Genomic DNA, 13,102 nt, shown 5'->3' with positions numbered 1-13,102 from the left:
GGCCCTGGCGCTGCTGCCAGTACCTTTCAGGGTCATGGAGCTTCGTGCTGCATCAGTGGGTCGGGACATGGGGATGGGACGGGATGGAACGGCTGGGGGTGGGGTGGGTGCTGGGCAGGCGACTGGGGGTGCGCGGGAGAGTAGGGGGCACCTGAGGGTCCCGGTGCAGCCCCCAGCCCGTGCCCTCGCGCTCCCTGCAGCAGGAGTGCTGGCGGCAGGGGGCTGGCAGGAGCCCGACCCGAGCCACAGCTGTGCCCGCGGCAGCTGCTACCCGGCCACTGGGAACCTGCTGGTGGGGCGAGCCCCCCGCCTGAGTGCCACCTCCACCTGTGGGCTGGATGGGCCCCAGGAGTACTGCATCGTCAGCCACCTCCAGGTGAGCCTGCACAGCCCCAGCACAGCCCTGGCACAGACCTGGCACAACCAGGCACCAGCACAGCCTCCAGCCACCCGTCCCTGACAATGCCGCTCCCTGGCACAGGACTCGGAGAAATGCTTCACCTGCGACTCGCGGGACCCAACCCTGTCTGAGAGCCACCGCATCGAGAACGTCATCTACCTGAGCGGTCCCCACGGCCAGCGGACATGGTGGCAATCAGAGAACGGTGAGGCCGGGGCAGCAGCAGGGCTGCATCCATGGGTGCGTGCCCAGGGCCGGGTGGCTGGGGAGGGGTCTGCCCCAGCCTGGGCCATCACTCCCCCCCACCCCATCCCTGCCAGGCATGGAGCACGTCAGCATCCGCTTGGACCTGGAGGGCGAGTTCCACTTCACCCACCTCATCATGAAGTTCAAGGTGGGTCCCAGCATGTGGGTGCCTGGGATGGGATGGGACAGGATGGGACGGACCCACAGGGGCTGTGGAGATGGCCCCCATCCCACCTGGGTGTCCCGCAGACCTTCCGTCCCGCGGCCATGCTTGTGGAGCGCTCAGCTGACTTCGGGCGCAGCTGGAAGGTCTACCGCTACTTCGCCTACAACTGCTCTAAGCTCTTCCCCGGCGTCCCCAGCCAGCCCTCGGGGCTGGTGGGTGAGGTGCTGTGCGACCAGCGCTACTCCGAGATCGAGCCCTCCAGCCATGGGGAGGTGCGTGGGGCCGCAGTGGCGCGGAGAGGGACTGGGGGGCTGGGAGGGTCAGGGAGTCTAGGGGGTCTGAGCTCACCTACCCTTGCCTCCTGCCAGGTCATCTTCAAGGTGCTGGACCCCTCCATCCCAGTGGCGGATCCCTTCAGCCCAGGCATCCAGGGTGTGTGGCTGGGGCTGGTGGGGCTGCGGTGCCGGTGGGTGGCGGGCGGGTGCTGACGGTGCCACTCCCCTCCCCCCAGACCTGCTGCGTGTCACCAACCTGCGGGTGAACCTCACCAAACTGCACCACGCTGGGGGACAACCTGCTGGACACGCGGCGGGAGGTGTTGCACAAGTACTACTATGCCGTGGATGAGCTGGTGCTGCGCGGGAGCTGCTTCTGCCATGGCCACGCCGCCCACTGCGCCCCGGCACCCGGCGCTCCGACGTCCTCCGTCTCCGGCATGGTGAGGCACAGGCAACTGCCGGCACGGTGCAGTGCCCCGTGGGACCCGGCAGCCATGCTGAGCTGGGTGTTCCCCACCAGATCCACGGGCGCTGCGTCTGCGAGCACCACACGCAGGGGCTGAACTGTGAGCGCTGCCAGGACTTCTACCACGACCTGCCCTGGCGCCCGGCTGAGGGCTCCAGCACCAACGCCTGCCGCCGTGAGTGCCCCGTGCCGGCACTGGCACCGCGCTGCGCCTGGGCACTTGGGGTCCCACGTGCCAGTCGGGGCAAGGAGGGTCCTGCGTGTTGTGCGTGGGAGGTTCTACATCCTGAGGGCGGTAGGGGGGGTGGGGGTTGAGGGTCCCACGTGCCGTGCTTTGAGGGTGCTGCACGTGGGTCTTTGGTTCGAGGGGGTCGGGGTGCTGCAGGCTGTGATTTGGGGGTTTGGGGTTGGGGTGTGACCTGCTGGGGTATTTGATAGGGGGTCCTGCAGGCTGGGGTTTGCCCCTGGGGGTGCTGCCTGATGGGATTGGGGTGCCGCATGCTGTGCCACAGCGCCGTCCCCGCAGGCTGCGACTGCAACGAGCACTCGCAGCGGTGCCACTTCGACATGGCTGTCTTCCTGGCCACGGGGAACACCAGCGGGGCTGTGTGTGATGGCTGCCAACACAACACCATGGGCCGCCGCTGCCACCTCTGCAAGCCCTTCTACTACAGGCACCCCCGCTCCGACATCCGTGCCCCCACCGCCTGTGCCCGTGAGTGCCCCAAGACCCCAGCCACATGGCTTGCACTGGCCTCATGGCTCCCAGTGCTGCCAGCCCCAGCTCCCCACGGTCACTCTCTTTTGGCAGCGTGTGACTGCGACCCGGCGGGCTCACTGGACGGAGGTGCCTGTGATGGGCACACGGATGTGGCACTGGGCATGATAGCGGGGCAGTGCCGCTGCAAGGAGAACGTGGCCGGTCCCCGCTGTGACCGCTGCCGGCACGGTGCCTATGGCCTCAGCCACGGCGACCCGCAGGGCTGCCAGCGTGAGCTGGGACCCAGCGATGCACATGGGAGGGTGTGGGGTGGAGGGATGGAGGGATGGAGATAAAGGGATGGGGATGGAGGGATGATGGAGGAATGTGGATGGAGGGATGGAGATGGAGGAATGTAGGGTGAAGGGATGAGGATGGAGGGATGTGGGATGAAAGGATGATAGAGGAATGTGCATGGAGATGGAGGGATGTGGGTGGAGGGATGGAGATAGAGGCATGTGGGATGGAGGGATGATGGAGGAACGTGAATGGAGGGATGGAGATGGAGGGATGTGGGATGGAGGGATGGGGACGGAGGGATGTGAGATGGAAGGATAATGGAGGAAAGTGGATGGAGATGGAGGGATGTGGGATGGAGGGATGGAGGGATGTGGGATGGAAGGATGATGGAGGAAAGTGGATGGAGATGGAGAAATGTGAGATGGAGGGATGGGGAGAGAGGGATGTGGGATGGAGGCATGGGGGATGGGAGGACATGGGACGGGGAGGCAGGGCCATGTGGTGCCACACGGCAGCCTCTCACGTGTTGGGGTGCGTGTGTGTGTGTGGGGCAGCATGCAGGTGTGACCCACGGGGCACGGTGGCGGGCAGCTCCCCCTGCGACCCCATCAGCGGGGACTGCTATTGCAAACGTTTCGTGGCCGGGCGCTCCTGCAGCCAGTGCGTGGTGAGTGCCCCAGCCTGCCCCATTGCCCAGCCCCACGCTGTGATCCGTGGCCCTGACTCTCCCCAGCCCCACAGCGTCCCCAAGGCTGTGCTGGCCCCACACCTGCCCCACGCCCCCCTCTCTCGCTGCAGCCTGAGTTCTGGGGCCTGAGCTACGACGTGGGGGGCTGCCGGCCCTGCGCCTGCAACTTCGGGGGAGCCTACAGCAACCGGTGGGGCCAAGCACGGCGCCCAGTGGGGCACGGGGACAGTGCGGGGGGAGTGGGGACAAGCACAGAGGGAGGGAGGGACTGGGACATCAATGGAGGGATGGGGACAGGGCTGGGGAGACAGAGGGGACTGGGATGGGGGGATGGAGGGGGGGATCTCCTTCCCCTGAGATAGAGGGATGGGGACAGAGATGGAGGGAGGGACGGACAAGGACAGAGCCAGGCAGAAGGATGGACAGAGGGATGAACTGGTCACCCCCAGGTGCTCCATGGAGGATGGGGCTTGTCCCTGCCGTCCCCACCTCATGGGGCGACAGTGTGACCAGGTACAGCCCGGCTTCTTCTGCGCCCCCCTTGACCACTACACCTACGAGGCCGAGCGGGCCACTGACCACGGTCACAGCCACCCCCAGCTCCCAGTGAGTCTCCTGGGGGGTCCCTGCACCCGCAGCCGGGGCTTGTGCATGGCTGTCACCATGCACCATGCTCCGTGCATGGCTGTCACCCTGTCCTGCATGTGGCTGTCACTGTGCCCGTGCACGGCTGTCCCCATGCATGGCTGCCCGTCCCCTGACCCCATGCCCGCAGGGCACCGTCCGGGCGGAGGTGCCCCAGGACTGCCTGGAGTACGACACCAGGGAGCTGGTGAGGCGGAAGGGGCGCCTGCGGCGCCAGCGCAGCTCCCCCCGCACTCCCCAGCCCCGCGTCCCCTCACGCCGCAGCCGCCAGCAGCCCCTAAAGGTGAGCCCGGGGGGGTGGGATGGGGGCACGGGGCAGGGCACGACCGGGCACTATAGGCTGGGGGTGGCCAGGGAGGCAGAGCTGGGGGCCAGTGACGAGCCATGCTGGTGTCCCTGTCCAGCCGGACGTGGAGGAGGTGGTCCGGGACGGCACCGGGCGCATGGTGACATGGACAGGCTCGGGGTTTGCCCGGGTACGGGACGGGGCCGGCCTGACCTTCCGCGTGGATGACGTGCCCTACCCCATGGACTACGAGCTGCTGCTGCGCTATGAGCCTGAGGTGAGTGCGACCACAGGCATGGGCTGGCCACAGCGTGTATGGCACGGCCCTAACACCGGCTCGCCTGTCACCGCAGTCAGCCGAGGACTGGGAGGCTGTGGTCAGCGTCAGCTCCCGGGTGCTGCCCACCAGCCCTCGCTGCGGGAACCTACTGCCCTCCGAGCAGATGTACCGTGAGAGTCTGCCCCACAGCCAGAGGTGGGACGGGACGGGATGGGGTGGGGTGGGGAGAGATGGGGATGGAGATGGGGATGGGGATGGGGATGGGGATGGGGATGGGGACGGGGATGGGGACAGGGACAAGGAAGGTGCTGCTGCTGTCCCCTGGCCATCCCCATGGTCCCATTGTGCCCGTGCCCTGACACCTGCCTCTGCACAGATACGTGCTGCTGTCCCGGCCTTTCTGCTTTGAGCCCAGCACCCCCTACGAGGTCACTATGCGGCTTCAAAGGGCCGGTGTCACCCAGCGCCACCCTGGAGCCTTCATCCTCATCGACTCGGTGAGGAGGGTCTTGCTGCGCCCCACGCCTGGGACTCAGCCGGGGTGGGGTGATGGGCAGGGATGGGTGACCACAGGCTCGGGTAGGCAGCGACCCCCCTCTGGGGCTCCACAGGGGATAGAATGGGATGGGATGGAGATGGGGATGAGGATGGGATGGAATGGGATGGGAAAGGGGATGGGGATGGGGATGGGGATGGGGTTGGGGATGGGGATGGAGATGAGAATGGGAATGGGAATGGGAATGGGAATGGGGATGGAAAAGGGAATGGGGAAAGGGAATGGGGATGGAAATAGGGATGGGAATGAGAATGGAGAATTGAGATGGGCATATGGATGAGAATGGAGATATCAATGGAGCTGGGGATGTCTATGGAGTTGGGGCTGGTCTTGGGGATGTCAACGGGGATAGGGATAAGGATGCCTGTGGGGGTGGCAATTCAGATGGGAATATCAATGGGGCTAGGGACATTGCTGGGCTGTTGCTGGGGCAGTTGAGCCCCCAGCAGGTTTGGGGCTGCCCTGGGGCAGATGGATCTGGCCCTGGAGCAGAGGCCAGGTCCCATGGCAGGAGGTGGCTGTGCCTCTCAGCCCATCTCCTTTCCCACTCCCACTGCCTGGCACAGCTGGTGCTGCTGCCACGGGTGTCAGAGCTGCCTGGCTTCCACGGGCCAGAGGCGGCGGCGGCGGCACGCCGGGAAGAGCTGGAACGGTACCGGTGCCTGGAGGCGTTTCGCATGGTCCCCCCATCGCCCCTGGCCCAGGCCTGCACCCGCCTGGTCTGCAGCATCTCGGCCCTGCTGCACGGCGGGGGGCTGCGTGAGTGGGGCTGCCGCGGGCAGGGCACCCTGCCGGGGTCGGGGCACGTGCCCGAGGCGGTGGGTGACAGTGGAGCCCTGCCCAGTGTGGTGGGTGGGGATGGAGCCGTGCCGGTGGCGGGTGTGGGCAGAGATATCTGTTCCAGTGGGTCAGGATGAGACCACATGGGGTGTGGTGGTTCAGGATGGGGCCGTGCCCATTGCAGGGGTGGGCAGGGAATGGAGGCAGGGTGCGAGTAGGGAATGGTGGCAGGGTGTGGGCAGGGTGTGGGCAGGGCGGCCCTGGCCCCATGCCGGCCCTGCTGCCCGCAGCCTGCCAGTGCGACCCACAGGGCTCCCGCAGCAGTGAGTGCCAGGTGCAGGGAGGGCAGTGCCAGTGCAAGCCCCACGTCCTTGGCCGGCGCTGCGACCACTGCGCCCCGGGCAGCTACGGCTTCGGGCCCCTGGGCTGCAGCCGTGAGTAGCGGAACCTGTGCCTTCCCTTCCCGTCCCTGTCCTTCCCATCTGTCTGTCCGTCCACCTGTCAGAGCTCTGCCTGTTCACTGTCTGTCTGTCCATCTGTCCATGCATGCATCCACCTCAGCCCTGCTGCCTTGCGGCCCATGGGTTGGGGCCCCGTTTTCCCTCTGTCCATCCGTCTTTCCATCCATCCATCCATCCATCCATCCATCCATCCATCCATCCATCCATCTGTCCGTCCAAGCCCCGTGCTCCTGCCTGAGATGGGTGCTGCTCTGCCTTGCACTCACTCATCTGTCCAGCTGCCCATCCGTCTGCCCACCCGTATGTCCACGTGAGTCCTCCTGTGCTGTAGTCCTTGGCTTAGGCATGTCCTGGGTGCTGGTCCCCCATCTGTCCGTCTGTCTGTCCGTCCTTGTGTCCCTGCACCCATGTCCCTGACGCAAGCCGTGCCACCCCACAGCCTGTGCCTGCTTCCCGGAGGGCTCGGTGTCACAGCTGTGCGATGTGGTGAGTGGGCAGTGCCAGTGCCAGCCCGGCGTAGTGGGCCGGCAGTGTGACCAGTGCCAGCCCGGCCACTGGGGCTTCCCTGCCTGCCGGCCCTGCCAATGCAATGGGCACGCTGAGGAGTGTGACCCCCGGACGGGCAGCTGCCTGCGCTGCCGCGACCACACCACCGGCCGGCACTGCGAGAGGTGAACCGGATCAGAGGGGAGGGGGTGGGACAGCACGGCATGGCATGGCATGGTGGGATGGGATGGGATGGATACGATGGGATGGGATAGGATAGGATGGGATATGATGGGATAGATACAATAAGATGGGATGGAATGGGATGGATACAATGGGATGGGATAGGATGGGATATGATGGGATGGATACGATGGGATGGGATACAATGGGATACAATGGGATGGGATATGATGGGATGGGATGGGATAGGACGGGATACAATGGGATGGGATATGATGGGATGGATACGATGGGATGGGATAGGATGGGGTGAGATTGGGTGGGTTAGCAGGATGCAATATGATGGGATGGATGAGATAAGATGGGATGGCATGGCATGGCATGGCATGGCATGGCATGGCATGGCATGGCATGGCATGGCATGAATGAGATGGGATCGTGGGGTGGGATGGACCCCTGGAGTACTCATCCCTTGTCCCTGCAGGTGCCAGGACGGTTACTATGGGAACCCGGTGCTGGGCTCAGGGCAGCAGTGCCGGCCCTGCCCCTGCCCCGGCTATCCTGGCACACGGCACTACCACGGGAGCGCCTGCCACGCCGATGAGGAGACTCACCACATTGTCTGCCTCTGCGCACCCGGATACACCGGTGAGGGGCAGCGCGAGTGCTGTGCAGTGGGGACCCCCTGGCACCAGAGCTGTGGGACCCCTGTTACCCATGGACCCTGACTCCTTGCAGGGCCCCGCTGCGACCGCTGCTCCCCTGGCTACTTTGGGGCACCGGAGACAGAGGGCGGCGTGTGCCGGCCCTGCCAGTGCAACAACAATATTGACGCCAGCGACCCCGAGGCCTGCGACCCCCGCACGGGGCACTGCCTGCGCTGCCTGTACCATACTACCGGGCCCCGCTGCGCCAACTGCCAGCCTGGCTACTACGGCAATGCCCTGCAGCGCAGCTGCCGGCGTGAGCAGGGGGCTGCACCGGGGCAGCGGGTGCTGAGCTGGGGCTGTGTGAGGGTTTGGGGATGCGCAGGGGATTTTGGGGTGACGCAAGGGCTTGGGGTGGGGGTGAGGCTTGGGGCTGTGTTGGGGTATGGGGAGATGAGGGGAGTGGGGGGGGGGCAGGTTTTGGGGTGTCTGGGGGTTTGACGCTGGGTGGGGTCAGGGCCGGGGGGGTTTGGGGCTGTCAGGAGAGGTTGAGGCTGTACCGAGGTTGGTGCTGGGCAGGAGACAGGGACCACAGTTTGATGCGGGGGGGTTGGGATGGGCGGGCTGGGGCTGTGCATGGGTTCAGGGCCAGGCAGGGGATTTGGGGTGCTGGGGCCAGGTGCCAGGAAGGCATCGCCTGGGCAGGGGGTATGAGCTGAGCCCCACGCAGCCACCCACCTGCCCACAGGCTGCGGCTGCGACCCGCGGGGAACCCTGGCCTCCCACTGCGCTGCCAGCGCCTGCGACTGCGACCGTGGCACAGGCTCCTGCGCCTGCCGGCCCAATGTGGTGGGCAAGAGCTGCGACAGCTGCGCACCCCACTTCTGGAGCCTGGGGGGGGCAGGGGGCTGCAAGCCCTGCGGCTGCCACCCCACGCACGCCCTGCACCCCGCCTGCAATGCGGTGAGCCCCTCCATAGCAACTCAGCATGGCTCCACTGCCCTCCCAGCACCCAGTCAGCTGCCCCGCTGAGCACACCACTCTTGCTGCAGGTGACAGGGCAGTGCCAGTGCCGGCCCGGCTTCGGTGGCCGCATCTGCTCCCAGTGCCAGGAGCATCACTGGGGAGACCCCGAGCGGGAGTGCCGAGGTGGGGGCATGTTCCAGGGACCAGGGGCGCAGGGGCTCTGGGGATGTGGGGTGTCCGGGGACATGGCAGGTCTTGGGGAAACGGAGAGTCACTGAGGGACCCTGGGTGCACGGTGGGACTCTAGGGACATGGGGGTCCCTGGGGACATAAGGGACCCTGGGGACACAATGAGACTTCCAATACGCAGGCCCTGGGGAGACACTGGGAACACAGGGGACTCAGGAGTCTTGGGAGATCCTGGGGACATGATGAGATCATGGGGATGTGATGAGACCTTTCGGGCATGGGGGACCTTGGACTCATAGCGGGATGCTGGAGACATGATCAGACTCTGGGGACATGGGGGACCCTGGATACACAGTGGGACTCTGGGGACATAGAAGAGCCTGGGGACACGGTGGGTCTCTGGGGACATGGGGGACTCAGGAGACCCTGAGTACATGGTGGGAATGTGGAGATACAGGAGATCCTGGGTACATGGTGGGACCCTGGAGATGCAGGGGAACACAGCGGGACGCTGGGTACATGGTGGCACTCTGGGGACATGGGGGCCCCTGGGGAGGCTAGGACCCACCACCGCCTGTCTCCGCAGCCTGTGAGTGCGAGCCGCTGGGCGCTGAGAGCCCGCAGTGTGAGCAGGACAGCGGGCAGTGCCAGTGCCGGCCGGGTTTCGGGGGGCTGCGCTGTGACCGCTGCCAGCGGGGCTACCAGGAGGCCTTCCCCCGCTGCTTGCCCTGCCACCCCTGCTTCGGGCGCTGGGACCCAGCTCTGGGCAGCCTGCGGGATGGGCTGCGGCGCCTGGGGGCTGCGGCGCGGGCACTGTGGGAGGGGAGGTCTGCACCCCTGCTCAGCCCACGTCGCCTGCGGGTGCTGGAGGAGGCCCTGGGGCGCGTGGAGCAGCTGCTGGGCGAGGGGGGCAGCACTGGCAGCCCCCTACTCAACGGGCTGCCTGAGCGGCTGGATGGCACCAGGCAAGTGTGAGCGGTGGGCTCGGGGGAGGGGCCCCCCTTTTGTCACTCAAAAATCCTTGAGACTCCTCTCCCCTGTCCAAAGGATGGAGCTGGACAATTTCTGGAAGCAGCTCCAAGAGCTGGAGCAACATCTGGATCAGCTGGCACAGGCAGATGTGCAGCACCGCGACCGGCTAGCTGGGCTGAGCCGTGAGCTGACGGGCCTCAACCGAACCACCTCCCACCTTCAAATCCTCCTCAGCACCGTGGCGGCAGCTGGATTTGGCGGTAAGAGCATCCGGCGAGGACCGGGGGATTCAGTGGCAACCATTCTGGCTGCACCCTGACACTGGCACCCGCAGAGTCTTACCGCAGCATCTTGGCATCGGCGGAGGACTCACGGCAGGCAGAGGCGGTGGCCAACAGCACGGCCGGTGATCTGAACAAGGCGCAGGCAATACGGCGGGCGGCTGAGCGGGTGCTGCGACAGCGAGGTGATGCTTTCCGCCGCAGTGCGGCTGCGGCACGGAAATCCTTGCGGGAGGCACAGAAACGGGTGATGGGACTCAGCATCACCAGGATCAATGAGAAGGTGAGCACAGGACTAGTGGAGGGTAAGTAGGCACGTGGGGGGAGACCCCAATGCCAGGTCTCCCCTCGTGCAACGTTGAGCTGCCATCTCCACCATTGGCATCACTGCAGATTTGTGGGGCACCCGGGGACCGGAGCTGCGAGCAAGCACCTTGCGGAGGAGCCTTGTGCCAGGACGGTGCAGGGACACGGCGCTGCGGTGGCACCGGGTGCACAGGGGCACTGCCCGTCTCAGCTCAAGCCCTGAGCAGCGCCCGTAACGCCTCGCAGCAGCTGGAGGCGGCGTTGGGGCAGCTGGGGGTTGTAGCGCAGAAGGTAGGGGTGGTGGCTCCATGTCATGTTTTGGTGTCCCCGTGCACAGTATGCTTGCGCTCTTTCTCTGCCCCTTTGCATGGATCTTTGTGCCCCCTTGAACATCCTGCTTGTCACCTTTCCACGCCAATTTGATGTCTCCTTCCATGTCCCACTTACACCTTTTTGCGTTCCCCCTTGCATGTCCCTTTGCATGTCCTGCTTGTGCCCTTTCCATGCCCTCATCACATCCCTTCTTTTATGTCCCTCTTATGCCCCTTATGCCACTTCCATGCCCCTTTGGGCCACTGCTGCTCTCCCTTGCACACCCCCCTCCCATGCCCCCTTGTACCCTGTTGCACACCCTGTTGTGTCCTCTTGCATGTCCCCTGTTGCACACCCCATTACACTCCCTTGCATGCCCCCATCTCACCCCTGCACATGTCCCCTCCTACCCCTTTGCCCACCCCCATGCCCCCTCTCAGCACCGCCCTGTGCCCCCCGCTCAGCCCCATGCCCCTGCAGACACAGGAGGTGCAGGAGCTGGCACGGGGGGCACGGAGCCGGGCGGAGGAGGCACTGGGGCGCTCACAGGCTGCCCGCAGCCGTGCAGAGAAGGCGACGGCCCAGCTGCGTGACTTCATCCGCCGCATCAAGGCCTTCCTGGCAGGTAGCGCTGGCCCGGGGTGGGCACGTGGGTGCGGTGGAGGTCAGTGTGCCCACCCTCAGCCCACCCTGCTGCCGTGTCCCTGCAGAGGAGGGAGCTGACCCGGGCAGCATCGAGCTGGTGGCCCGGCAGGTGCTGAACATCTCGCTGCCCAGCAGCCCCGGCCGGATCCAGGAGCTGCTGCGGGAGATGCGGGAGAGCATCAGCCAACTGGAAGGAGTGGACGCGGTGCTGAACAGCACGGCACAGGGGCTGGCTGCAGCACGGGGGCTGCTGGCACAGGGACAGGATGCCAGGTAAGTAATGGGGGACGTGCTGGGGCGGGCAAGGGGATGGAGGTCTGTCCTGCAGTGCTGGCAGGGGCTGGAGCTGCCCTTGCTGCCTCAGGGATCGAGCAGAGGGTGTGAGGGATGAGCTGGCAGGGACGCAACAGGCGCTGGAGGTGGCACGGGCTCAGGCAACAGCGGCGGGGAGCGCCCTGCAGAGTGCCAAGGATGCCATCCGGATGGCCGAGAGCAGAGTCAAGGAGGTGAGGGGCACCAGGGCTGTGGGTACACAGAGGTTGGGGGAGTGGGGCCAGTGCCACCAGCATGGCTGAGGAGTGGGGATGGTGCTTTGGGCATCCTGGGGCAATAGGGTCAGTGCCATGGGTGCAATGGGGTCAGTATTGTGGAGGTACTGGGAGTAACAGGGTCAGTGCCATGGGGGCACTGGGAGCAATGGGGTCAGTGTTGTGGGGTCACTGGGGATAGCGGAGTCAGTGCCATGCAGGTATTGGGTTAGTGCCATGGAGAGCAAGGTTGACACCATGGGCACACCAGGGGTAGTGAGGCTGTGCCAGGGGGACGTGGATGGTGTGGGGTGGGCACTGTGGGTTTGCCAAGGCGATGGGGCTGGCAGCGTGGGTGCGGTGGTCGCCGTGCCTGCTGGCAGCCAGTGCCCGTGCGTGCCCAGGCGGAGCGCAGGCTGCAGGCGCTGGAGGGGAAGGAGTCCCGAGCGCAGCGGCGGCTGCGGGAGCTGGCAGAGCGCGTTGCCACCCTGCAGAAGCGGGGCCGGGATGCCCGCCGCGTGGCCCAGCAAGCCAAGGACGGGGCACAGCGTGCCACTGCTGCCTCAGGGATGCTCAGCCAGGTGAGGCTCGGCCATCCCTGGCTGCGGCGCGGCACTGAGGGGGTACGGGGACCCAGGGAGGGGGCTCAGCCTCACCATGCCTTTGTGCCACCAGGACCTGGCGCAGGTGACGCAGCGCTACGTGGTGCTGAAGGGCCGGGTGAGCGGGCTGGCCGGGACGTCCGGTGGGGCCCTGCAACGCGTCACACGGCTCACGGCAGAGGCCCGGGACCTCCTGGACAAGGCCAACAGCAGCAAGAGGAAGCTGGAAGGTGAGAAGGGAGCGTGTGGTGGGGGGCATTCCCCGCCACCCCGACCCCGCTTGGTGCCCACCTCCCTGGGCATGTCTCCCCTTGTCCCCCCAGGCACATCCCGCCTGGTGCCCCAAGGGTAACGTGGGTGGGGGACATGGTGGGGAGCTGCACCCCCACCATGCCCCCGTCCCGCAGAGCTGGAGCAGCACTTCGGGGCAAACGAGCGGGTGATGGCGGCGAAAGCGACGCGACTGCAAGCGTTGGAGCAGCGGGTCTGGGGGCTGCTGGAGGAGATCCGGGAGAGGGCCAACGCTTACGCCACCTGCTAGGGACCGGGGACTGCGATCCGGGGTCCGGTCCTACCCCGCAGCCACCCCGCTCCCAGCAGCCCGGGGGTCCCGTCGCCTTCCGTGGGCACTTGTAACGCGGCCGCGCCTGCGAATAAATCCCTGAACAGCGGCTGCCTGTGTCCGGTGCCTGCTTGTCCCTTGCCCGTCCCCCGCCTGCCTCCTGCCTCCGGCC

General features: G+C 66.1%; 1 protein-coding gene across 1 annotated transcript; it reads left to right on the top strand.

The window, feature by feature from the left end:
* Positions 1-67: 67 nt before the first annotated feature.
* LOC147527967 (laminin subunit beta-1-like) lies at positions 68-12,909 on the top strand. Its single transcript, XM_086619258.1, is given in 33 exon segments — positions 68-376; positions 482-605; positions 721-794; positions 896-1,084; positions 1,181-1,244; positions 1,324-1,370; positions 1,372-1,530; positions 1,611-1,731; positions 2,083-2,271; positions 2,368-2,547; positions 3,111-3,223; positions 3,355-3,434; positions 3,694-3,810; positions 4,244-4,259; positions 4,294-4,456; positions 4,533-4,650; positions 4,832-4,952; positions 5,578-5,770; positions 6,082-6,225; positions 6,692-6,923; positions 7,406-7,569; positions 7,660-7,884; positions 8,317-8,531; positions 8,621-8,717; positions 9,310-9,688; positions 9,771-9,955; positions 10,030-10,259; positions 11,075-11,219; positions 11,305-11,512; positions 11,604-11,745; positions 12,150-12,347; positions 12,442-12,598; positions 12,776-12,909. Coding segments are annotated over 33 exon segments (5,232 nt in total).
* The last annotated feature ends 193 nt before the right edge of the window (positions 12,910-13,102 follow it).

Source organism: Tauraco erythrolophus, chromosome 12, assembly GCF_009769465.1.
Source record: "Tauraco erythrolophus isolate bTauEry1 chromosome 12, bTauEry1.pri, whole genome shotgun sequence".
Lineage (NCBI taxonomy): Eukaryota > Metazoa > Chordata > Aves > Musophagiformes > Musophagidae > Tauraco > Tauraco erythrolophus.
Note: the sequence above shows the minus strand (reverse complement) of the source record. Positions and strands in the feature narration are given on the sequence as shown.